Source organism: Macaca nemestrina, chromosome 8, assembly GCF_043159975.1.
Source record: "Macaca nemestrina isolate mMacNem1 chromosome 8, mMacNem.hap1, whole genome shotgun sequence".
NCBI lineage: Eukaryota > Metazoa > Chordata > Mammalia > Primates > Cercopithecidae > Macaca > Macaca nemestrina.
Genome location: NC_092132.1, coordinates 70,393,138 through 70,417,171, shown reverse-complemented (window position 1 = coordinate 70,417,171; position 24,034 = coordinate 70,393,138). Strand labels below are relative to the sequence as shown.

Genomic DNA, 24,034 nt, shown 5'->3' with positions numbered 1-24,034 from the left:
CTTCCAAGGTGCCAGGCCTGTTAAGTGCTTGTTGAGCTAGGTTTTTAGTGTCCATTGGTAAAGAGGATCAGGGAACATGTTCTAGTGGGATAAGTGACATTTACAAAGTAATGGAGTTAAGAGTAAATGAGCTGTACATCAGTCTAGCAGATAGCTTTGTTTCTGATCTGCTGAAAATTGGAACGAAAAGGGGCTTCCACCAAGTTAGTCAGAGAGAGAGGAACCCAGCTCACATCAGTGTGTGGACAAAGTCTGAAAGCGCACGCTGATGAGTTTATGTTTTATGAGGCAAACACTTAGAAACCATTACAGATTTCTAAGCCAGAGAGTTACAAATGCAAATTTAGGAAATGTCTTATGCACATACTCAGTAGAATATTAAGGGAATTTGATCATATAAAGAGGACTGAATATGTATATTACCACCTATTTCTCTTGGTGAGCTTTCTTAGGTCCAGATTTTTTTCAGTTCAGCTTTACCTTTGCAGTTATTCTCCAATTCTGAGTCTCTCTCAAGCTCCAGATTTGAACTAGTCTTATGTGCCACTGAAACACCCTGCTGGTATCTTGAACGTGCTAGTCTTCACATTTGTGCTTATATTCTTGCCTCTGTTGAAATGCAATATTTTTGAAAATTTTATGTCAAAATTGTGGTCATTCTTCAAAACCTAAATTATTGCCACTTTCTCTGAGGGTGTGTTGCTGGACCTTCCAACTCAAGTATGAAGTTGCCCCTATTTCAACCCCTATCACTTCATTTTCTCCTTTTGGCACTTAGCCTGTTGAATTTGATATTATTATTACCCTATCTCTTTTATTAGTTAGTAAGTTTCTCAAGGGCAGCAGCTGGGTTATTCATTCATCGTTTTTTGATCACGAATTTGATGTCTGCCAAGCCGTGAACAAGACAGGCACGTCCTGCCTGAACAGAGCTTAGAGCACATAGTTACGTCAGATATTAACCAAGTACCTTGCACATAAATATTTGTTGAAACAAGTAGATTAACAAATATATAGGAATGTGCATATCTGAACTCAACAGAGATTTCCAAAGAAATTATACTTTTCAGATTTTCCCTTTAAGCAGGAGAACTTTTAATTTTAGTCATGTCTAGTGAAAATCTTTCAAAATATCCTGTATACTTCTATACCCTGTATACTTCTATACCTTTAAAGCCATCTATTTGTTAGAGTTCAGGTTTTGTTAGAACTCATATCTTGAGATCATTTTATCTTTCTACCCTCAGTGAAATGGGTGTGTAATGTGTGTATCATATAGGTCGTTTGAAGAGTAAGTTGGAAATACAAAGATTACTGTCAAATGGCAAGTAGGAAATCAGAGATCCAATCATTAATTGCCAGTCTTCCCTGGCCCGACAAAATACATTATCTCTCCAAATAAAATATGAAAATGTGAGAACCAATCAGCCAGACTCCATCCCTCCTTCCCTCCTTCCCTCCCTCCTTCCCTTCTCTTTCTTTCCTTCCATTTATAGTTAGACCTTGTACATTCTGTTTATTTGAACTTTTATTTATAGTTTATTATATATTTCTGCATTCATTAAAAATTCTATTTTTACAGATAAATAATTCTTTTCATCACATATTAGAGTTTATGAAGTCTGAGTATGAAAAGAAAATGTCTTCTGACCTTTGAACTCAAATAGGGATGCCTGCTGAATGCACAACTGCAGGCAATACAATAGCCTCAAAACATATTAAGTACTTGGACTTTAAGTAAACGTTGTATCTAAGCACTTTTGTTACCTTGGGAAAAATGCTGATTAATACTCTTTTAACAGAACAAATACTGAAATGTGCACAGAATTATTTTTAATTCCATCTGTTAGGAACCATATTGGATGCAAATGTAATTCAGTGGGACTTTAAATGTTGAAGAAAATGCGTTTGAGTAAGGATGGAGGTTTTAGATACATGGTATTTTGTGATACAGCAAAAACATGGAAAGGATTAAACAGCTTGGCATTCAGACTCTGATCTAATAAATACTGACTGATGCTCTAGAGTTCACAGCACAGTAATAAAGCAAGGTCATGTAAGATATACATGCTTATGCGAACTTAAAAAAGCATATTAAATCACTCACATGTGCATAGAGATAAAAGAACACACCAATGGAATCAGAAAAGACTCATGGGCATTTGACATGGATTGCTTTATACTGAAACAGTTAAAATATTTTCTTTGGTCGGATTTCCTTGGATTGTACTTAGTTGTTGACAAAGTTTGGTAAAACATTTGGACTAAAGCAAATGTTAAAATTGAAGATTTTAATGGGCCAAAAGAAATGATCTGACTTTTAGAATTCAGTAGTTTTAAAAATTTGAAAGTATTGGAACTGAAACAATAATTTTCTTCTCCATAGAAATCCCATTCAGTTCAGATTATATGACTAGTACAATGTAATCAGAGGACTTTCCTAGTATTTCATGTCAGACCATTCAAACTAAATTGACAGGCATTACAAATCTAGGTAGAAGCTATGATGATTCTTCATTTTTTTCTTTTTAGGGTTATTAGGCAAAGTTTATCTGTGTAGATTACATTATTTACTAAGAAAAAAACTACCCCATTTCTTGTATTTTGGAACAGGGGGCCATAGTCATATGCAGAACTATGGTGGAGTTTGTATTAGGCAAAAGTGAACATACCTGAGGGATGAATAATCTAACCTGTGAGCATTTAGTCAGAGTGAGCCCAGTATAGAACAAAGGCTAAAACTGAAGAATGACAAACAGGCGCTAGAAGAGATAAAAGAAGCTAATTTGCTTTCTATTGCTTTGATACTCTAAAGCCTACTGTTTGGACAGAACAGGTGTTTGCTAGATTAGACTGGGGAGGGGTCTTACCATTGCATCACCCTTAAGGTTGGCCTTCAGGCTTGCTCCGAATTGGCTTTGACTTTGTGACATTTCAAACACTCCTTTCTGCACAAAACCTCATCCTGTAGCTGCTCACTGGCTATCCATGACATCAGGATGTCAGCGACTTTAGTCTATTAATAACGGAAGAATAGGCTGGACAAGTCCAACAGGAATTTCCAATAATGGCAGTTTGTTTGTTTCCTTGCCTTCTCAGCTGTCCAGTATCTGCAGGGCAGCAGTACATGCTGGAGTGGTTCGAAATCATGGTGGTTATGTTGATGTAATGCCTGTGGACAAAAGAAAGACCTACATTGCTTCTTTTCAGAATGGAATCTTCTCAGAAAGGTAAAAACAAAACATATGTATGTATAATTTTATGTGCCATCTATCACTGTATTCATGATTGCTGCACAGTTGACCCACTTTAACATTTTTAATTTTTTTCAAAGTTAAGTGGCAGAGTCAGTATGTTCCTTTGCACACTTGTGTACCAGTCAGCCTTCCAGGGATGGGAGAAGCTGTAGTACCAGAGGTGCCTGTCTCCTGCAGGCTTATAAAAATCAACATGAAAATCGGATTACAAGTCAGAACTACTCTTTTGTTAATTGATCTTATAATTAGGAACTTTCTTTCATCCTCTTTTGGATTTTCTAGATTAGTTTTTATATTTAATTCTTTCTAGGTGAGCAAGGCACAGAATATTTCTCTAATCCAGTTATCTGACAAAGTATTTGACAAAAACAATGTCTGATTTTCCCTAGAACCAAACTCTAATTGATTTGAAGTTGGATGCCTAGTGTGATATAAATGAACTCTTTCAGGTCATTTTTCATATTATTTAACCCACCCACTAGTGTCATATATTTTGGTGATGTGAGAAAATTCTTGTAACTCACTTTATCAGGTATCACTAAATATTAAAATAAATGAAGCAATGGTGATTTTTTAAATCATTGTTACTTATAAAAGTAATATTAAAAGTCCTATTTATTTGTATATAGAAAAATCCCTAACTTTTAGGTATTTCCTGGGTTCTTCAAAATTGCCAGTGGAGAGCACACATATGTACACCAAAGGATGTGTCATGCAGGGTATCTAGATTACCTTCCACGTAACCATCTGGGTGTCATCCTCTCAAAAATACAAATCTGCATTATCTGTTTTCATATTAGACTATATCAAGAGGTGAGTGTTGAGAAAGTGACATCTCTACAACCTGCTCATGTCCTCTTTAAGCAGAATAATATATAAAATGGATCTTTGAGTTATAAAATTGGATATGCAACTTTATAAGCTAAACTGAGTGATATGGTTTTATTCATGCCTTGTAATTCTTAGATTTATTTTAAAACCATAAAATGATAGGTGATATCCTAATAAAACGGTATAATAATTATTTTTGAATACCTACTATGAATATTCCAGATGTTAGATGCTCCTGAGCACTCTAAGTATGTTAGCTCAGCTTCAACATCCTTGAAATGTCAGGCCTATACCCCTAAGAGAGAGAGAGATATATATATATGTATGCACGTATGTGTGTGTGCGTGTGTGTGTATGTATATGTATGTGTGTGTGTCTGTATATATGTATGAGTGTGTGTATATACGTGTGTATATGTGTATGTGTGTGACTGTATATATGTGTGAGGGTGCATATGTATATTTATGTATATATGTGTGTTTCTGTGTATGTGTGAATGTATACATATACACATATATTTTATATATACATATATACACATATACATACATATACACATATACATATGTATATATATGTTAACTGAGACTCCGAGGGGTTAAATGATGTGCCCAAGTTCATATAACTTGTAAATCTCAAAGCTTAGATTCAGTCCGTAGGCTCAGAGATATGTGTTATTCCAGTATTTAACTGTGTACAAAAAGGAAACACAGCAAACACATTCACTTCCTGAGGCACTCAGTCAGTCTGTTTCTCATAAATAAAATATTTGGATTGGCCATCTACTTGCGTGAAAAACCTGGCATGCATGCATGCACATGTGTGTATATGTTGTGTGTGCACCCTTGTGATACCCTTATTTTTGCTCACTCAAAAATTCTCTCCCTTTTTTCTTGTACTAGTAAATATATAAAATATATTTCACTTTCTCTTTCTTAGCAGTTATTTTATTGATCTCCAAAAGTCTTTTGTAATTATTAAGGAAATAAAACTTTATGTAAAAGCTTCAAAAGCTTACAGTTGATTTGAATAAATAATGATTAATGGTACTACCAATCTGTTTTAACTTTTAGACTTTTAAACAAAACATACCTTGATTTATGTTGCTAAATAAATATAAACAATTTAGTAAAGAGTAAAATTTATGAGTCTGCATTACTTTTAACTTCTATTTAAAAGTACTTTCAAAATGAGATTGAATGCTCTGTGTGTGTGTGTGTATGTGTGTGTGTCTGTGTGTGTCTGTGTGTGTGTGTATGTGTGTGTGTCTGTGTGTGTGTGTGTGTCTGTGTGTGTGTGTGTGTGTGTGTGTGTGTGTATTTTTTCATTTCAGTGAAGATATTCTTAGGTCCTTTCAGATTTGACCATTAAATATCCTTACTAATATTTTTCTTGTAATTATAGATGTTAAGAGTATTAATCGGTATGATAGCAATGTAATTTAAATTTTGTCAGACTTGGGCAATGATGATAAGCTAGTGGGCAATGATAATAAGCTAGTGCTCTAGAGTATTGCCTAAGTATCAGCTGTATTTTAAGCTTGTAACCATGCATATCAGTTGTAAATCTGAGTCTCAGTATTCCCCATTAAAACTGAATAACAGCTGCCAAACTCTACTTTATGAGAATGAAAGGAGATAATATAGGAAAACATGATGTAGAATCTATGAAGTTCTGTAGAGACTACTATTATTACCATTACACATCTTAAATGTTGTTAGTACTTGCAGCCCAGCATGGAACCAAGAGTTAAGCTCTTTCGTTCAAGCTTTCCAATAACTATAAATTATAGTAGCCTAAGAAAGTTGACCATCTGGATTCGTAGAGCTGCTTTCTTGACTGTCATAAGAAAGCATGATTTATAAGAAGGATTATGTATAGAGATAACAATATACCTTGTGTATTTTTTTTTTTTTTTTTTTTTTTTTTTTTTTTGCAGTTTACAGAATCCTCCAGGAGGAAAGGCATTCAGAGTATTTGCTGTTGTGTGAAATGGAATACTTGGAAGAGGATTGTAAAGACTATTCCAAATGCAGTATTTCTGAATTTTGTATAAAACTGTAACATTACTGTACAGAGTACATCAACTATTTTCAGCCCCCAAAAGTGCCAAATACATATAAATCTTGATAAACAAAGTCTATAAAATAAAACATGGGACATTAGCTTTGGGAAAAGTAATGAAAATATAATGGTTTTAGAAATCCTGTGTTAAATATTGCTATATTTTCTTAGCAGTTATTTCTACAGTTAATTACATAGTCATGATTGTTCTACATTTCATATATTATATGGTGCTTTGTATATGCCACTAATAAAATGAATCTAAACATTGAATGTGAATGGCCCTCAGAAAATCACCTAGTACATTTAAAAATAATCGACTATAAAACTGAAAGAAACTATCACATTTTCCTCAGTTCAATGCTATGCCATTATCAACTCCAAATAATCTCAAATAATTTTCCACTTAATAACTAAGGTTTTTTTTTCTTCTGTTAATTTAGGCATATAGAATATTAAGTTCTGATATTGCACTTCTTATTTTATATAAAATAATCCTTTAATATCCAAATGAATCTGTTAAAATGTTTGATTCCTTGGGAGTGGCCTTAAAAATAAATGTAATAAAGTCAGAGTAGTGGTATGAAAACGTTCCTAGTGATCATGTAGTAAACGTAGGGTTAAGCATGGGCAGCCAGAGCTTTCTATGTACTGTTAAAATTAAGGTCACATATTTTCTTTTGTATCCTGGCAAATACTCCTGCAGGGCAGGAAGTATAATAGCAAAAAGTTGAACAAAGATGAACTAATGTATTAAATCACCATTGCCACTGATTTTTTTTTTAAATGGTAAATGACCTTGTGTATAAATATTGCCGTATCATGGTGCCTATAATGGTGATATATTTGTTTCTATGAAAAATGTATTATGCTTTGATACTAAAATCTGTAAAATGTTAGTTTTGGTAATTTTTTTTTCTGCTGGTGGATTTATTATTTCCCATAAACATATTAAAATTAATCATGTTTCAAAGTTTTATTTTCAGTTCCTTTTCCATGCTTATTTTGATTTAGAAATCACTTTAAGATAAATGAACAAAATTATTGTAAGTCTTCTAAATTTGGTTTATTGACGTTAGTATGATAACATACTTAATACCAGATGTCTACAAAATCGACCTAATTATTTCAGTATTTGCATGTGAAAGAGAAACACATATTTAGAGACATAGCAAGGGAGATTTTGAATAAAAAGAGATGAATTTATAAAGTAGGAAAAAATCTGAAAGATACAAAGTGATTATAAAAGAATTGACAGAACAATAAATACTTCAAATACTTTTAGAAGGTAAATGATTAGGAGCTTAGGAGGAATAAAAGAGATAAATACCATGCAGTGATCAAGGAAAGCAAGAGAGAGGATAATACAAAAGTAAAAGAAGAAGGGCTCACATAAATAGCTTCTGGAGTGCAAATTATAAAGACATCAACATTTTTGATCATTTCATAAGTATTGGCTTATAGCTAAGTGGTTCAAAATACTGGTAATTAAAACAATGATGTATACATTAAAGATTGCAAAACTTAAAAGCAGATTTTTATGGGAACATTTTTTTGAAAGGATACATTACCACCTTCTTAAATAGCGTGACTTTACATAGACTCTTTTTCTGGTCCTTACTGCCCCTCGCACAACAGGGACGCCCCATCAGTTCTGTCAGTGTAAGATTTTCTTCTATTTGCTCTTAGTTTAGATCTCCATCATCAATTCCCCTTACTATTGTAATGTCTTCAGCTGGAGCCTCTTCTTTGTGTCTTTCTCCATTCCTTTTTAATGCATTCGTATTTCCCAGCACCAGAACCCTGGAAATTAACTCTTCCGTGAGTTTCCATTGCTTAAGAAAAACCAAACACCCTTGTAAAAACATTTGAGAACTTCCATAGTCTTGTTCATATTGTTTACCTATCTTCGACACAAGGCGTGGCCTCGGGTAAGTTATTTATGGAACAAATAATATCTCCTTGAGATTGCTCTACGAATTAATTGACACATTATGTGTAATGTACTTAAAGGAATAATAAACACATGTGGTCAGTGGATGCCATTTTCTATTATTATCATAATTTTTGTTATTTAGTTTGGGGAAACTATTCATCTGTCATATGCTATTGATCCTTTGGCACTTAAGTAAATGTGAAATCCTCCATGAATTTTCCTGTGATTCTCCTTGTAAGAATTAAATGCTAATATGATATCCTTTTAATTTGGCCATTTTAATTATTTGTGTTTGATTATATTCTTTAAAAGATAAGCTCTTTGTGAATGGTAATACTCATCTCTCTACCCAAGAGCACAATTATCTCAATGATTTTTACGTCCGTGGACTCTACAAATGGTATATCAGTATTGTTGAGTGAACATTCCAACAATTCATAATTTTTTATGAAAATGATTTTTTTCCACATTATAATGTGATGTCAACACAAACATAAAGTACTATAGCTAGTGAAAATAATTTATTGATAGACGTGGATTTAAAACAGATCAATGCTTATAGAATAGTATTAATATTACTTTAGCATTTAAAGTTTACCAGACCATGTGTTACTTTAATGCTCTTCACGTATTAAAAATTATTATGTATTTCAAGCATAGTATTTTGAAAATAAATTACTAATATTAGATAATTTGCATATTGCAGGGTCCACTTTTCAATACTGTACTCTAAAATCTTGACTGTTCTCTAGCCATTCTAAAATGTTTTTAAAGAAATGTAAACTCTTCTAAAGAGCATAGTGAGCCAAGCAAAGAAACAGAGCTATCGTTTTTGCAGACATACCAAATTTCAGATTTGAACTTTAAGCTAATTCATTGCACAAAGAATTACATTGTTAGAGTTGATTTAAAAAACTTATCTGAGGTGATACTTCTACCCTGGCACCACAATATTCAGGAGCTGAAGAAATAGTTTAGTGAAATAATCTTATCCTCTTTTATTAATTTGTTGTAATTAAGTCGAAATTATATCAGTTTGAGATTTTAAAAAGGCAGGCAAACTCGTTAGAACACTGCTCTTAACAATTAGATATTCTCTACTTCCTCTTATCCCCTAATCCTTATGTCACTTTGCACAGAATTACCAGAGTGTGAAACAATGCTAGTAAGCAAACATCCTTGCACTGGACCATTAAGTTATGAAAACTAATTTTCCAATGATTACTAGTAATAGTGAATTGGCAATTGTGTTTACCACTATACTGATGAAGATGAAAAGCAAAGGGGCCTACACATGACTGTATCTGATAAGCTCAGTTTTAAAAAGAAACATGTACAGAAGATGAAGTAGAAATTAGAGATACATAATTAAAAGGCACAAACAGATTACAAATATCATTAGAGGCTGGGTGTGGTGGCTCAGGCTTGTGGTCCAGCACTTTGTGGGGCTGAGGTGAGTAGATCACTTAAGCTCAGGAGTTTGAGACCAGTCTGTGCATGATGAAACCCCGTCTCTACAAAAATCAGCCAGGCATGGTGTTGCCTACTTCTAGTCCCAGCTACTTGGGTGGCTGAGGTTGGAGGACCACCTGAGCCCAGGAAGTTGAGGCTACAGTGAGCTGTGATTGCACCACTGCACTCCAGTCTGGGCAACAGAGCAAGACCTAGTCTCAAAAAAAAAAAAAAAAAAAATAGAAATGCTTTTTTTTTTTTTTTTTTTTTTTTTTTTTTTTTAGTTCGTGTCTTTTATTAACTCATACAGTTACTTGTCTTCTGGCTTGTTGAAGCAATAAGTCAGACAACATTTGTCACAATAATGTCTGTCAAAGTGGCTTGCCATAAACACCCCAGCACCACATTCATCAGACGGGCACTCTCGACGAAGGCGACTAATTTTGCCCTTCTCATCCACCTTATAATATTTCAGGACAGCCAGCATAACCTTCTTTCTCTTGTGCTTATTCTTCTTGGGAGTGGTGTAAGACTTCTTCTTCCTTTTCTTAGCACCACCACGAAGTCTCAACACAAGATGAAGAGTAGACTCCTTTTGAATATTGTAGTCAGACAAAGTACGTCCATCTTCCAGTTGCTTGCCAGCAAAGATCAGTCTTTGCAGAGCAGGAGGAATTCCTTCCTTCTCCTGGATCTTGGCCTTTACATTTTCTATCGTATTCGAGGGTTCAACCTCGAGGGTGATGGTCTTCCCCGTAAGGGTTTTCACGAAAATCTGCATTTTGGTGGCGACTCCACCACAGATGGCGGATCGAAAAGGGAAATGCTTTTAAAAAGCCTAACCTGATTGAGTCCTTATGCTAAGACAGATAAGAATTTTTTACAAAATGATATGAGATCAGCATGGTCAGGGACAATATAACGAAAAACAAATAACCCCTTCTGAAGCTTTCTGCTTTCATTCATCCAAAAACTGAGTTCCTACAATCTGCTATAGGTTTGTGCTGATCACTGTAGATATGTTTATAAACAAAAATGTCCTCAGGAAATTAGATTCTAGTGAGGTAAACATTATTAATTAGATAATCACATAAGTAAATACAGGAAACAATGGAGATTATAGAGCTTTGTTACTACAAAGAAAGTCTATATAGTACCATGGCAGTATTGAAAAGTGGGACTTGACCTTGGGGGAAGAGTAAAGATGACTTTCCTGAGGAACTGACAAAGTTCAGAAGAACTTAAGGATGAGCAGAAGTAACTTGGAAGGGGAATAATTTCTTACATAAATAAACACTGTGCAAAATACCTTATGACAGGAATACTCTAGAAACAACAGCAACAAAAAGCCAAAGGCATGCTGTATTGAGTCTGGACATGTAAACGGGGAAGCAGACAAAGGTTGAAAGAATTTCTTTAGGGTTAAAAGGCACTGTTGGTGCTCTAACAGATGCCCAACATGAATAACACTATGATGTGACACATACCAGTATACTCAAAAGGCACTCAGGAATTCAGATTTTGAGCACAGGAGCAAAGTATGAGATACATTCTGTATTAATAACAAACTGAGTTTTATAGCCCTTTATAATAAAGTTCTTTAATACTCCTGGGATCTGGAGTTTGATTCTTACATGATTAATATGTCTATAAGCAATGAATTGAAATTGATTGAGAGCAGGAGGAGAGGATGACATGTATTGAGAACCAACAATATTTTAGAAACACTGCTATACGTTTAATGCATTTGCTTCTCACAACAAACTTGTGAGACAATATTATTTTCCCATTCTTATGTCTTAGAATGTAGATTCTAAAAGGTTAATCTACACTGTCTAAGGCCTTGAGTTTGGGAAACGTGATTCATGTTTCCGTCTCTCTAAATCCAAAGCCCATCTCTTGCTATTGGATCACTCCTGCTGGACATTTCCATGGGGACAGGGAATAATTTCATTAGCTCTCCTTACATCAGCTTTAGAAATACTCTTATACAGAATTCTGTAATCTTTGAATATGCCATACATTTGTTAGATGTAGAAAGATCTGTAGAAGAGGAGTAGAAATTTAGCTTTCTTTAAAGGTAGACTACAAACAATTTTAAAAAGAACATTGATTCAGGGAACACCAGGAAAGGATGGGGTTTGTGTTCTGTAGATTTGGAATTAATAAACTACTTTTTCAAGAAAATACACTGAATTACTTCCCTTTCACCAATTCATAAAAAGGGAGATAAAGACAAATAAAAATATTGTGCTCATAAAAGCATGGATATCCTGAAAGTGGATGGCAGTTGAAATCATATTGACAATTCAGAACACATGGAGCCTCAGCTCAGAGCCCACCCAAGAGAAGGGTGCAGTTGAGGAGAAGGCTTCTCTTTAGGCACAACCATAAAGCAAAGTGCTTGAAGAATCTGCCTTCTGATTTTCATTCAGGTGGACTCCTGGATTTCACTCTACCCTTCAACCTCACCCTGCCCACATACCCTCAAATGAGTCCAACTAATTAACATGCCATGATACACATAAACAACTTTAAGTCAGACCTCTCTTATCCAGGTGACAGGTTGACAACAAGAGATACCACTTTAGTCAATCCAGTTCTTCAAACAGATACAAAAACAGACAAAATGAACTGTCAGACAAAAGCACAGAAAAGCAAGCATCACATCAACTGACACCAGAAGCAGATGTTTTAGAGAAAAGTACCTCTTAAAATCTTGCCATCAATATCCTCAGGGAATACAGTACACCCAAAAAACAAGAACAGACTAGTGTAAAAAAGAAACCATCAAAGAATAAGAAAACCATATTTTGGAAGACATTAAAGTAGTTAAAACTTAGCCATTGGACTTCAGGAAGCAAGAATGATGACATGCTTTGTGGTTGTATTTAGAATGTAGGAATTTTGGGAGAAGTATTGAAGTGAAAAACATAACAGAAAATTTCTTGTTAAAGATAAAAATGTAAAATGCATATAGATATCCACATATATAACATTAGATATTGTTAATAATCATGTAAAATTCGGCATAAACTGTGATATAACAATGCATTTCTAGTGAAAAATGTTGTGTTTCCAAGTCAGCTTTGCTTCTTTCTAGTTGGCTAATGCCATTCAAGTTTCATTAAACTTTGCTTAAGCATATTTTGCTCATATGTAATATGGGAATTATAATGACTTCCTCATAGGGTTGATAACAGAATTAAATTAAATGATAGAACATGGCTGAAATTAGCTAGTACTTGCTGAACACTAACTAAATGATAATTCCATATGTATATTGCATTTTCTTAGAGGTTGTGTGGATTTTATTTCAGATTTTCATGAACCATGTTCAATCATTTTAAATCAAATGTATTGAGGAATAATTTAAATACAAAAGATGTATGCTTTTAATTATTCATTCTGATGACTTGTATTAGTTTCCTGGGGCTGCTGCAATGAAGTTCCACAGACTAAGTGGCTTAAACAATAGAAATGTATTGTTTCACAGTTCTGGAGGCTAGAAATTCAAGATGAACGTGTTGGCTGGGCCACGCTCTCTCTGAAGGTACTAGGGAAGGTTCTGTTCCATGCCTTCCTCCTACCGTCAGTTGATTTGCTGACAATTTTATGCATTCCTTGGCTTGTGGCATTAATGTAATTTTCACCCAGCACTCTCCATGTGTGTGGGTCTGTGTCCAAATGTCTCTTTTTTTATAAGGATACTGGTCATGTAGGATTAGGGACCCATCCGACTCCAGCAGGACCTCATATTAGCTAATTACATCAGCAATGACCCTATTTCCCTATGAGGTCACCTTCTGAAGTACTGGGACACTTAAACATATGAATTTAGTGGGGACACAATTCAAACCATAACAAGAGTATTGGCAAATGTACACATTTGTATATACCACCACTATAATTAAGATATAAAACATGTTCATAGCCCCCCCCCCCCAAATTATCTGTTTCTTCTTCCTGGTCAATTCCCCAAATGCCCTCAGATTCAGGCAACAACTGTTGCACATTTAGATTTCTCTTTTCTAGAAATCTATTAGATTTCTCTTTTCTAGAGTTTTATATTAATATATAGTATTACTGTCTTCTGTCTTGCCTTTCTTGCTCAGCATAATGTTTTTGAGATTTGTTCATACTGTTACATTTAGTAGGAATTTTCTTCTTTTTATGATTGAGTGGTATTTTATTATATGAATATCCATCAATTGTCTTATCTTTCACCTATTAACAGACACTAAAATTGCTCCATCCTTTCAGTAACACAAGTGGAGCTGTTATAAACGTTCATGTACAAGTCTTTAGGTATACAAATATTTTCATTTTTAGAGTAAATAAGTAGAATTTCTGGGTCATATGGTTAATATATAATTAACCTTAAAAGATTTTGCTGAGCTATTTTTCAAAGTGGTTGTGTCATCTTGTATTCTCACAGTAAATGTAACAGAGCTTTCATTTGCTCCACATGTTGGCGAACTTGTTTTTCAATTTTAATTAGTCTTTTAAATCTATTAAATTAATTTAAATAAATTAATTTTAATTGATCTTTTTGATTTTAGTGACTCAACGGGTGTGTAATGCTATCTTATTGGGGTTTTATTTGGCATTTACCTGATGAATAATACCATTGAGCATCTTTTCATGTGTCATTTGTATATCTACTTTGTAAAATACCTGTTCAAATATTTTTCCCATTAAAAAATTGTTTGGTTATGTTTTTATATTTAGATATAAATATATAAATATATATGTATATCTTTTTAAGTATATATATAAATAATATATATTTAAACTATATATAGAAAGTTTGAATATTTTCTTCCAGTTAGTGGCTTAACCTTTTTTTAAATTATGTTTTTTTAAAGAGCAAAATGTTTAAATTTTGACGAAGTCCAGTTTATCTTTTGTTTTGTTTTGTTTTGTTTTGGGATTTACGCTTTTTGTGTCATATCTAAGAAGTCTTTGCTATCACCAAGTTGCAAGAATTTTTAAATATGGTTTTCTCTAAGAGTTTTATTAAGTCTATGATCCATTTGTGCTAACTTTTGTGCATAGTGTGAAGTAAAGGTGGAGGTTTATTTTTTTCCATATGGATATTCAATTTTTCAAGTACCATTTGTTGAAAAGATGATGCTATCCTATTGAATTACTATCACTGTCTGTTAAATAAATCAATTGATCACTAGTATATGGATCTATCTTCAGACACACTATTCCAGCACCATCTAATAGAAATTTAATATGAGCCACACATGTGATCTTAAATTGTCTAATATCTACATTAGTAAAAGGAAAAAAAATTCTTGTGAATAATACATTTTATTTGATCTAACATATCCAAAATATTATTAACATGTAATTTGTATAAAAATATTTGGTGATAATTTTGTTGTGAAGACTATTTGATATTAATATTGCCACTCCAGGATTCACATGTAGTGACTGAATAATTTCCATCCATTCACTTACTTTTTTTTGAGACCCAGTTTTTATGCATTTTAGAGTATACATTACATAATTTGTAGTTTTATTCTCAGATTACTGGCACATGCATACAGTCATCTAGCAAGCAACACAATCAATCCACAAATTCTTTGGTGCCCCTTTGTCTTCAATGTCATCCCCTATTCTCAGTCCCTGTAATCCACGTTCTATTTGGTCAGATAGTTTTACCTCTTTCAGAATTTCATAAAAAATAACATCAGTGTAATATTTTGAGTCTGGCTTCTTTCACTCAGCACAAACGATTAGAGATTCATCCATGCTGTTGTGTGTCAGTAGTACATTGCATTCTTCTTCTGAGTGGTATTCCATAATGTGGATGTACCATAATACATCATTCATTTACCAGTTGAAAAGCATTTCGATTAATTTTAGATTTTGGTGATCACAAATAAAGCTTTGTAAGGATTCCCTTATAAGGGACATTGTATGGCTAACTTTAAAAATCACCAATATTCCAAAAAAATGTGGTTGTACCATATTTTGCATTCCTCCCAGCAATGTCTGAAGGTTCTTCCGCATCCTTGCTAGAATGTACTATTAGCCATTCTAACAGGTGTGCAGTGGGATCTCGTTGCTAAAGACTTACTTTTAATCTTATCATTGCTTTATATTTAACATAGTCTTCTTGTAGGTAGCAGAGTTGGGCCTTTTTTTTTTCCCGTCTGATAATTTATCCTATTAAATTAAATATTTATGTCATTTACATTAAATATAATATTGAAATGATAAGGCTTAAATCTCTCAGCTTAGTATTTGCTTTTTACCTGCTTTAACTCTTTCCTGTATTTTTTTGGATTAATTGAAATTTTTTAAATATTCCATTTTATCTCTGCTTTTTGCTTACTGGCAAGTCTATTTGTTTTAATTTTTTAGTGATTTTCTTACTTGAAAGGGGCCCGGATCCAGACACCATGAGAGGGTTCTTGGACCTCATGCAAGAAAGAATTCAGGGGAAGTCCATAGAGTTAAGTGAAAGCAAGGTTATTAAAAAAGTAAAGGAATAAAAGAATGGCTACTCTATAGGCAGAGCAGTGGCATAGGCTACTCAATTTAGTATACTTAGAGTTATTCCTTGATTAAATGCTAAACAAGACATGTATTATTAATGAGTTTTCTGTGAAAGGGGCAGCAATTTTCTGAAACTGAGGGTTTCTCCCCATTTAAGACCATATACGGTAACTTCTGGACATTGCCATTACATTTGTAAACTGTCATGGTGCTGGTGGGAGTGTCTTCTAGGAGGCTAATGCATTATAATTAATGTATAATGAGCAGTGAAGACAATCAGAGGTCATTTCATTGCCATCTTGGTTTTGGTGAGTTTTGGTGGTCTTCTTTACTGCATCCTGCTTTATCAGCAGGGTCTTTGTGACCTGTATATTGTGCTGACCTCCTACCTCAGCCTGTGACTAAGAAAGCCTAACCTCCTGGGAATGGAGCTCAGTAGGTCTCAGCATTATTTTACCTAGCTCGCATACAAGATGGAGTCTCTCTGATTCAAATGCTTCTGATAGTTTCTCTAAGGCTTATCCTATGCATGTTTAAATAATCGCAGTTATTCTGCAAAACATATTGTTCTATTTGCATATAACATAAAAGCCTTACAACAAAATGCTTCCATTTACCCCTTTTCATTCTTTGGGCTACTTGTGTCATAATTTTGCTTTTGCATTATTATAAATATCATAATTTATTATTATGTTTCTTGAAACAGTCAAGTGTATGTGAAATTTTAAATGATAAAATATATTTACACACAAACTTATTATTACAGGTATTCTTCAAAGGTTTTTATTTTGCTTTCACTTTTGGGAAATATTTTCACTGGATTTAGGGTTCTAGGTTGATAGTTGTATACTTTTAGCACTTTAAAGATGTTATTTCATTGTCTTCTGGCTTATGTAATTTCTGAAGAGATATCTATAGTCATTCTTGTATGTATTTGTCTCTAGAAATGGTTCTTTTTACTTTGGCAGCTTTTAGGACTGTCACTTTGTCACAATCTAGAGATAGTTTACTCTCATATTAAGATCTCTATTAACTGTTCCAGGTGATGAGCCAGGAATCTCCACTCTTTTTGATCAGAGCTAAGTTGTCTCCTAGTCTGGGGTGAGCTCTAAAAACGGTTCTGTTTATTCTTCTCTGATTGCTGTTTGTCAGTCATTTGGAGTATTACATTATACTTGAGTGGCCTAGTATTCAGCAAAAACTTAAGGTGACCTCATGCAAATGTTTGGACTTCTTTCTCTGAATAGTTTCCTCTTTTCCAAAACTCTGCATTGCAATTTCTGATTGTCTCAGCTTTCTTGAACTTAATTCTTTTTCTGCTCAACTCACACAATGATGCTCTGCTTGGGAACTTCCTCTCTGGACTACAGGTGGAATGATTCTCAAGACCCACAGATAGGTGATCATGGGGATCACTTTGCTTGTCTCCTTTCTCTTAGGCACTACAAGTGTTGCCTAGTGACCAATATCTGAAAACAGTTGTATCATATATTTTTTCCTCCTTCATATATATGTATGTTGGGAAGAGAAGTTTGATCCTTGTTATTTCACTATAGTAAGAAAGAGAAATCTTCAATTTTTTTAATAAAAAGAAGGATAATCTAAGAGAAACTCTCATTTTTTAATTTGATTAGCTTAAAAAATTAAATAATAGTATACAGATTTTCTTTGAAAAATAGTATGATTTGCAAGAAGTTTGGGAGTTTGGGTATGATTTCAAATATGTGGATTATTAATTCTGATCAAATGTTAGTGGATTCTCACAGAAAGCACAAGCTTATTAGATCCAATATTTTGATAAGAAAAGCAGGAATGCATGCTGAAGGCCTAATGGAGCTTGGAAGAACAGAAAACATATGCTCAACAAGATAATTTGATCTCTAAACAATAAAAAATGTTGCCTTAAAAATAAGCTAAAGGCATAAGCTGTGAACCACAAATGCTTTGAAATATTATAATCCTGAAATGGAAAAAATGAAAAGGGCAAAACTAAAAAAAGCTAAAATATATTAGATAGGGTTATTTTAAGAGCTTAGAAGTTGAGCTGATTTCTTTAATATGTTTTTGACATTTACAGTATTATTTCCTTATAACACCATCTTGAATATTTGATACTATAGATATATTAATGTATTCTCCAAGTAATGTTGATAATGTACCTTTTTAATCTTGTATAAATTTACCCAGTTTTAGATTTTTTATTTTTTTCCATGCAAATGGTATCAGAATGAGTAAACATATGATCTAATACCTAAGATAATAATAGGACAGTTTAATATGTCCCAGATGAGTTATTTTTGCCAGGAGGATTTTTTTTCTTATAATCTGGAAAATATCTTCAAATAATAGAGTTCTCTACTGTTAATGAAAAGCTTTATTTTGCAAGAATGACTTCCCAAATGAATAGGAAAAAGAATCCACAGCAAACATTATCTAGAATCCTGCCTAATTATTTTCTATAAGCCTCTAGTAATAATATTATATCTACAAAATAATAACACTTCTGCAAAATTTCACAATTATCTCTACACTGGAAGCATAGACCAAATTGGATAGTTCATATGAAGAACATTATTACCAAGGCATATAGTCACCAGACTATCCAAGGTCAACACTAAGAAAAAAATCTGAAAGGTAGCTAGGGAAAAAGGTCAGATCACTCATGAAAGAAACCCCAACGGTGAACTTCTCAAGTCAGAAGAAACTGGGGACCTATTTTGTTTGTTTAAAGAAAAAAAAAATGGCAACCAAGAATTTCGGATGCAGCCAAACTAAGTTTCATAAAGAAAGGAGAAATAAAATCTTTTCCAGAGAAGCAACTGCTAAGGGAATTTGTTACCACTAGACCAGCCTTACAATGGATCCTTAAGGGAGTTCTAAACATGGAAATGAAAGAATAAAACCTGATAACACATGAAAAAAAACACTTAAATACATAGCCCAAAGACCTCATAAAACAACTATACAATCAAGACTATGAAGAACTGCAGGGGAGAGGCCCCCAAATCTGGCCATAAACTGGCCCCAAAACTGGCTGTAAACAAAATCTCCACAGCATTGTGACATGTTTGTGATGGCCATGATGCCCATGCCGAAGGTTGTGGGTTTACCAGAATGAGGTCAAGGAACGCCTGGCCCACCCAGGGCAGAAAACCACTAAAGGCATTCCTGAACCACAAGCAATAGCACGAGAGATCTGTACCCTGAGGACATGTTCCTGCTGCAGATAACTAGCCAGAGCCCAACCCTTTGTTTCAGCCCATCCCTTTGTTTCCCATAAGGAATACTTTTAGCTAATCTATAATCTGTAGAAACAATGTTTATCATTGGCTTGCTCTCAATAAATATGTGGGTAAATCTGTGTTTGGGGCTCTCAGCTCTGAAGGCTGTGAGTCCCCTGATTTCCAACTTCATATGCTATATTTCTCTGTGTGTGTGTTCAATTCCTATAGTGCAGCTGGGTTAGGGTCTCCCGGACTGAACAGGTCTCAGCAAGTGGTGCCCATACGTGGGGATCGAACCCAGGTTGAAAGGTTGCCGGAGCGACAGTTGGAGGATGTGGAACTAAGCTAGAGGACACCTGAGTACTCTTAAGCAATCCCCATGGTGAGTAAGAAGGGGAGCTCAGAAGCATCAGGGTAACAATGTGACGAGTGTGGGCTCTGGTTCATTCCACCTTGGAACCTTTTCACACAGATTATAAGGAAAAAGGAAAACATAATGAAGTAACAGAAGAGGTAACAGGGCCAGTTTGTTTGCCAGCTAAAGCTAAAGCGGCAAAGGAGGAAGAGGTTCATCCCTACCCTTCTGCACCCCCTCCTTATTTTGAAGAAAAAGAGTGGCCTGACCCTCCAGATCTTTCTTTTCTGGAGGACACTGGGTGAAAAGTAGTGGCCCCAGTGACTGTTCAAGCAGCACCTCGAGTGACAGCTCTCAGTTCTATTCAGGCAGGAATCCAGCAAGCTAGACATGAGGGTGATATAGAGGCTTGGCAGGTCCCTGTTAGAATACAACTCCCAGATCAACAGGGAAATATTATAGCTATATTTGAGCCTTTTCCTTTTAAATTACTCAAAGATTTGAAACAAGCTATTAATCAATATGGACCAGGTTCTCCTTTTGTAATGGAACTGTTAAAGAATGTTGCTATCTCCAGTCAGATGTTGCCAGCAGGGATGATGGGATTACTTCTAGGTAGATCTAGTTTAAATTTAAAAGGAGTGCAAGTACAAATAGGAGTCACTGATTTAGATTACAATGGGGAAATTCAAATTGTTATGTCTACTTCTGTTCCCTGGAAAGCAGAGCCAGGAGAGTGAATAGCACAGCTCCTGATTGTGCCATATGTGGAAATGGAGAAAAGTGAAATTAAACCAACAGGAGGATTTGGAAGCACAAATAAACAAGGCAAAGCAGCTTATTGGGTGAATCAAATTACTGATAAACATCTTATCTGTGGAATAACTATTCAGGGAAATAAATTTAAAGATTTGCGAGATACAGGAGCAAACATTTCAATCATTTCTCTACAGCACTGGCCAAACACGTGGCCAATTCAACCTGCTCAATTTAACATAGTTGGAGTTGGTAAAGCCCCTGAAGTATGTCAAAGAGTTATGTTTTCAATTGTGAAGGGCCCAATGGACAACCTTGGACTATTCAACCAATTGTAACTTCTGTATTATAAATTTATGGGGGAGAGATTTATTACAATAATGGGGAGCACAAGTTCTAGTTCCAGAGCAATTATATAACCCTCAAAGTCAACATAGGATACATGAAATGGGGTATGTCCTGGTATGGGACTAGAAAAAAATTTCAAGGTTAGAAGGAACCACTTCAAGTGGAAAGACAAAGTTCCCACCAAGGTTTAGGATATCATTTTTGATGGCGACCATTGTTAAGCCTCCAGAACCTATATCTTTAAAATGGTTAACAGATAAGACAATTTGGATAGAACAATGGCCACTGAGTAAAGAGAAACTAGAGGCTCTGAGGACTTCCTTACTGAACAATTAGAAAAAGGACACATAGTTCCAACATTTTTCCATTGGAATTCTCTAGTTTTCATAAATAAGAAAAAAATCAAGTAAATGGAGAATGTTAACTGACTCAAGAGCCATTAATTCAGTTATACAACTTATGGGGACATTGCAGCCAGGACTGCCTTCTCCTGCTATTATTCCAAAAAACTGGCCTTTAATAGTCATAGATTTAAAAGACTGTTTTTTTACTATCCCCTTAGCTGAGCAAGACTGAATGGTTTGCATTTACAATTCCTGCAGTAAACAATGTACAATGTGCTAAGCATTTTCACTGGAAAGTGTTGCCACAAGGCATGTTAAACAGTCCAACAATTTGCCAGACTTATGTAGGGCAAGCAATTGAACCTACTCGTAAAAAATTTTCAGTGTTATATCATTCATTATATGGATTATATAGTTTGTGCTGCTCCCACTCGAGAAATATTACTCCAATGTTATGATCACTTGCAAAATTTGATTTCTTGCACTGGTTTAATTATAGCTCCTGACAAAATTCAGACTACTACTCCTTACTGCTACTTGGGAACCTTAGTAAATGACACTACCATTGTGCCACAGAAAGTAGCCATATGTAGGGATCAATTGAAAACATTAAATGACTTTCAAAAATTACTAGAGGACATTAATTGGACATGTCCTGCTCTAGGCATTCCTACCTATGCCATGAGTAATCTATTTTCTATCCTTAGAGGAAATCCTAGTGTCACTAGCCCTCTTCAATTAACAAAGGAGGCTAAGGTAGAGCTACAGCTAATTGAGAAGCAAGTCCATAAAGCTCAAATAAGTAGAATAAATCCAAAAAAAGCTTTGCATTTTCTAATTTTTCCAACTCAGCATTCACCTACTGGTGTTATTGTTCAAGAGCAAGATCTTGTAGAGCGGCTTTTTCTTCCGCATACTAATTCACAGACTTTGACTCCTTATTTGGATCCAATCTCTACTATGATAAGTAATGGGAGAACTCAGATTGTTAAATTACATGGATATGATCCTGGAAAAAGTATTGACCCTATCATGAAGGCATGAATACAGCAAGCTTTTATAAATAGTCTTACTTGGCAGACCCATTTAGCTGACTTTGTGGGTATTCTCAATAATCATTTTCCTAAAATGGAACTGTTTCAATTTTTGAAATTAACTAATTGAATTCTCCCTAAAATCTCTAAATTTAAACCAGTTGAAGATGCTGAGAATGTTTTTACAAATGAGTCTAGTAATGGTAAAGCTTCTTATTCTGGCTTCAAAATAAAGTTTTTCAGACGCCCTATATTTCAGCTCAGAAAGTGGAGCTTGTAGCTGTAGTTGAGGTATTGACTGCTTTTAATATGCCTATTAATGTGATTTCTGATTCTTCGTATGTGGTTCCTTCCACACAGTTAGTTAAAACTGCTCAGTTATGATTTCACACAGATGAACAACTGATGACTTTATTTACACAATTGCAAAGAGCAGTAAGGAGTAGAATGTACCCTTTTTACATCACTCATATTAGGACTCATATACCTCTTCAGAACCTTTAACTGAAGGGAATCAAATGGCTGATAGCCTAGTTGCTACTGCAATATCTAATGCTACACACTTTCACAATTTAACCCATGTTAATGCCTCTGGTCTCAAATGCAGATACAGCATTACCTGGAAAGAAGCTAAAGCTGTTATCCAGTGATGACCAACTTGCCAAATGGTACATTCCTCATCTTTTACAAGAGGAGTTAATCCTCGAGGATTAGAACCTAATTCTCTTTGGCAAATAGATGCCACGTATGTTTTCTCATTTGGGAGACCAACTTATATACATGTATGTGTGGACACCTTTTCTCACTTTTTCTGGGCTACATGCCAATCAAGAGAGTCTTCTGCCTGTGTTAAACATCATCTTTTGCAGTGTTTTGTGGTGATGGGCATTCCAGCTTCTATTAAAACGGACAATGCCCCAGGCTATAGTAGCCAAGATCTAGCTACATTTTTCTCTGTATGGAATATTAAACACATTGCTGACATCCCATATAATTCTCAAGGACAAGCCATTGTAGAATGAATGAATCTCTCTCTAAAATGACAATTGCAAAAGCAGAAAGGGGGAAACAGGGACTACAGAACACCCCATATGCAATTGAATCTAGCATTATCCACTTTAAATTTTTTGAGCCTGCCTAAAGGTCAGATGCTATCAGCAGCTGAACAGCATCTACAGAAACCAGCTGCAAAGACAGAAGCGGAACAACTGGTTTGCTGGAGAGATCTGACAACAAATAGTTGGGAAATAGTTAAAATAATAACTTGGGGTGAGGTTATGCTTGTGTTTCTCCAGGCCAGAGTCATCAGCCGATTTGGATACTATCAAGACACCTGGAACCTTGTCATGAGCCCGATGCCAAGGAAGAGATTCCAGGAGGATCCCAAGGACCCCCGGCTGCAGCCATGTTGAGACTGATGCTGAGGAGGACCCCAACTGTCATGAGCAACACCCATCGAACATAGCCACCTACCTGGGGACAGATTAAGAAGCTGTCACAGATGGAAGAAGAAAACCTGAGGAAAACAGGACAATGAGTCACAATGAGTAATTTAGTGATACCTATGATAGCAGTGATCACCATTGTCATGAGTATTCTTTCAACAAGGGTTGACACAGAGAACAATTATACTCATTTGGGCATATTTATCAATCTTGGCTGGCAATAATGCCTGGTTGTAATCACTCTATGACACAGTTACACAAGCTTTCTGATCTCAGTATTTACCATAATAAATCTGCTTCTTTAATTGAGACATACTACCCTGAAAAATCTATTTGTAAATAGAATTGGACCTGGCCAGAAATAATGAACGTACTGATTTGGGAAGATTACACTGCAGAACAGGCAGAGGTGCTATGCAACAATTCCTATGGAATCGTTATTGATTGGTCCCGTAAGGGGATGTTTAGCTTG

The 24,034-nt window shown here is 34.9% G+C and overlaps 2 protein-coding genes across 2 annotated transcripts in view; one reads left to right on the top strand and one right to left on the bottom strand.

Annotated features, from left to right (window-relative positions):
• The window catches only part of LOC105483568 (cysteine rich secretory protein LCCL domain containing 1), a 46,419-nt gene extending 38,063 nt beyond the window's left edge, over positions 1-8,356 (top strand). Inside the window, exons 14-15 of the mRNA XM_011744452.2 lie at positions 3,100-3,230; positions 6,028-8,356. Of these exons, the coding sequence (XP_011742754.1) occupies positions 3,100-3,230; positions 6,028-6,079 (183 nt within the window). The 3' untranslated portion in view covers positions 6,080-8,356. The remainder of the gene's footprint in view (positions 1-3,099; positions 3,231-6,027) is intronic.
• A 1,461-nt stretch (positions 8,357-9,817) lies between these two features.
• Positions 9,818-10,354, bottom strand: LOC105483567 (ubiquitin-ribosomal protein eS31 fusion protein-like). Its single transcript, XM_071067509.1, has one exon. The coding sequence runs from the start codon at positions 10,319-10,321 to the stop codon at positions 9,851-9,853; it is 471 nt and encodes a 156-aa protein (XP_070923610.1). The 5' UTR covers positions 10,322-10,354; the 3' UTR covers positions 9,818-9,850.
• Between the last annotated feature and the right edge of the window lie 13,680 nt (positions 10,355-24,034).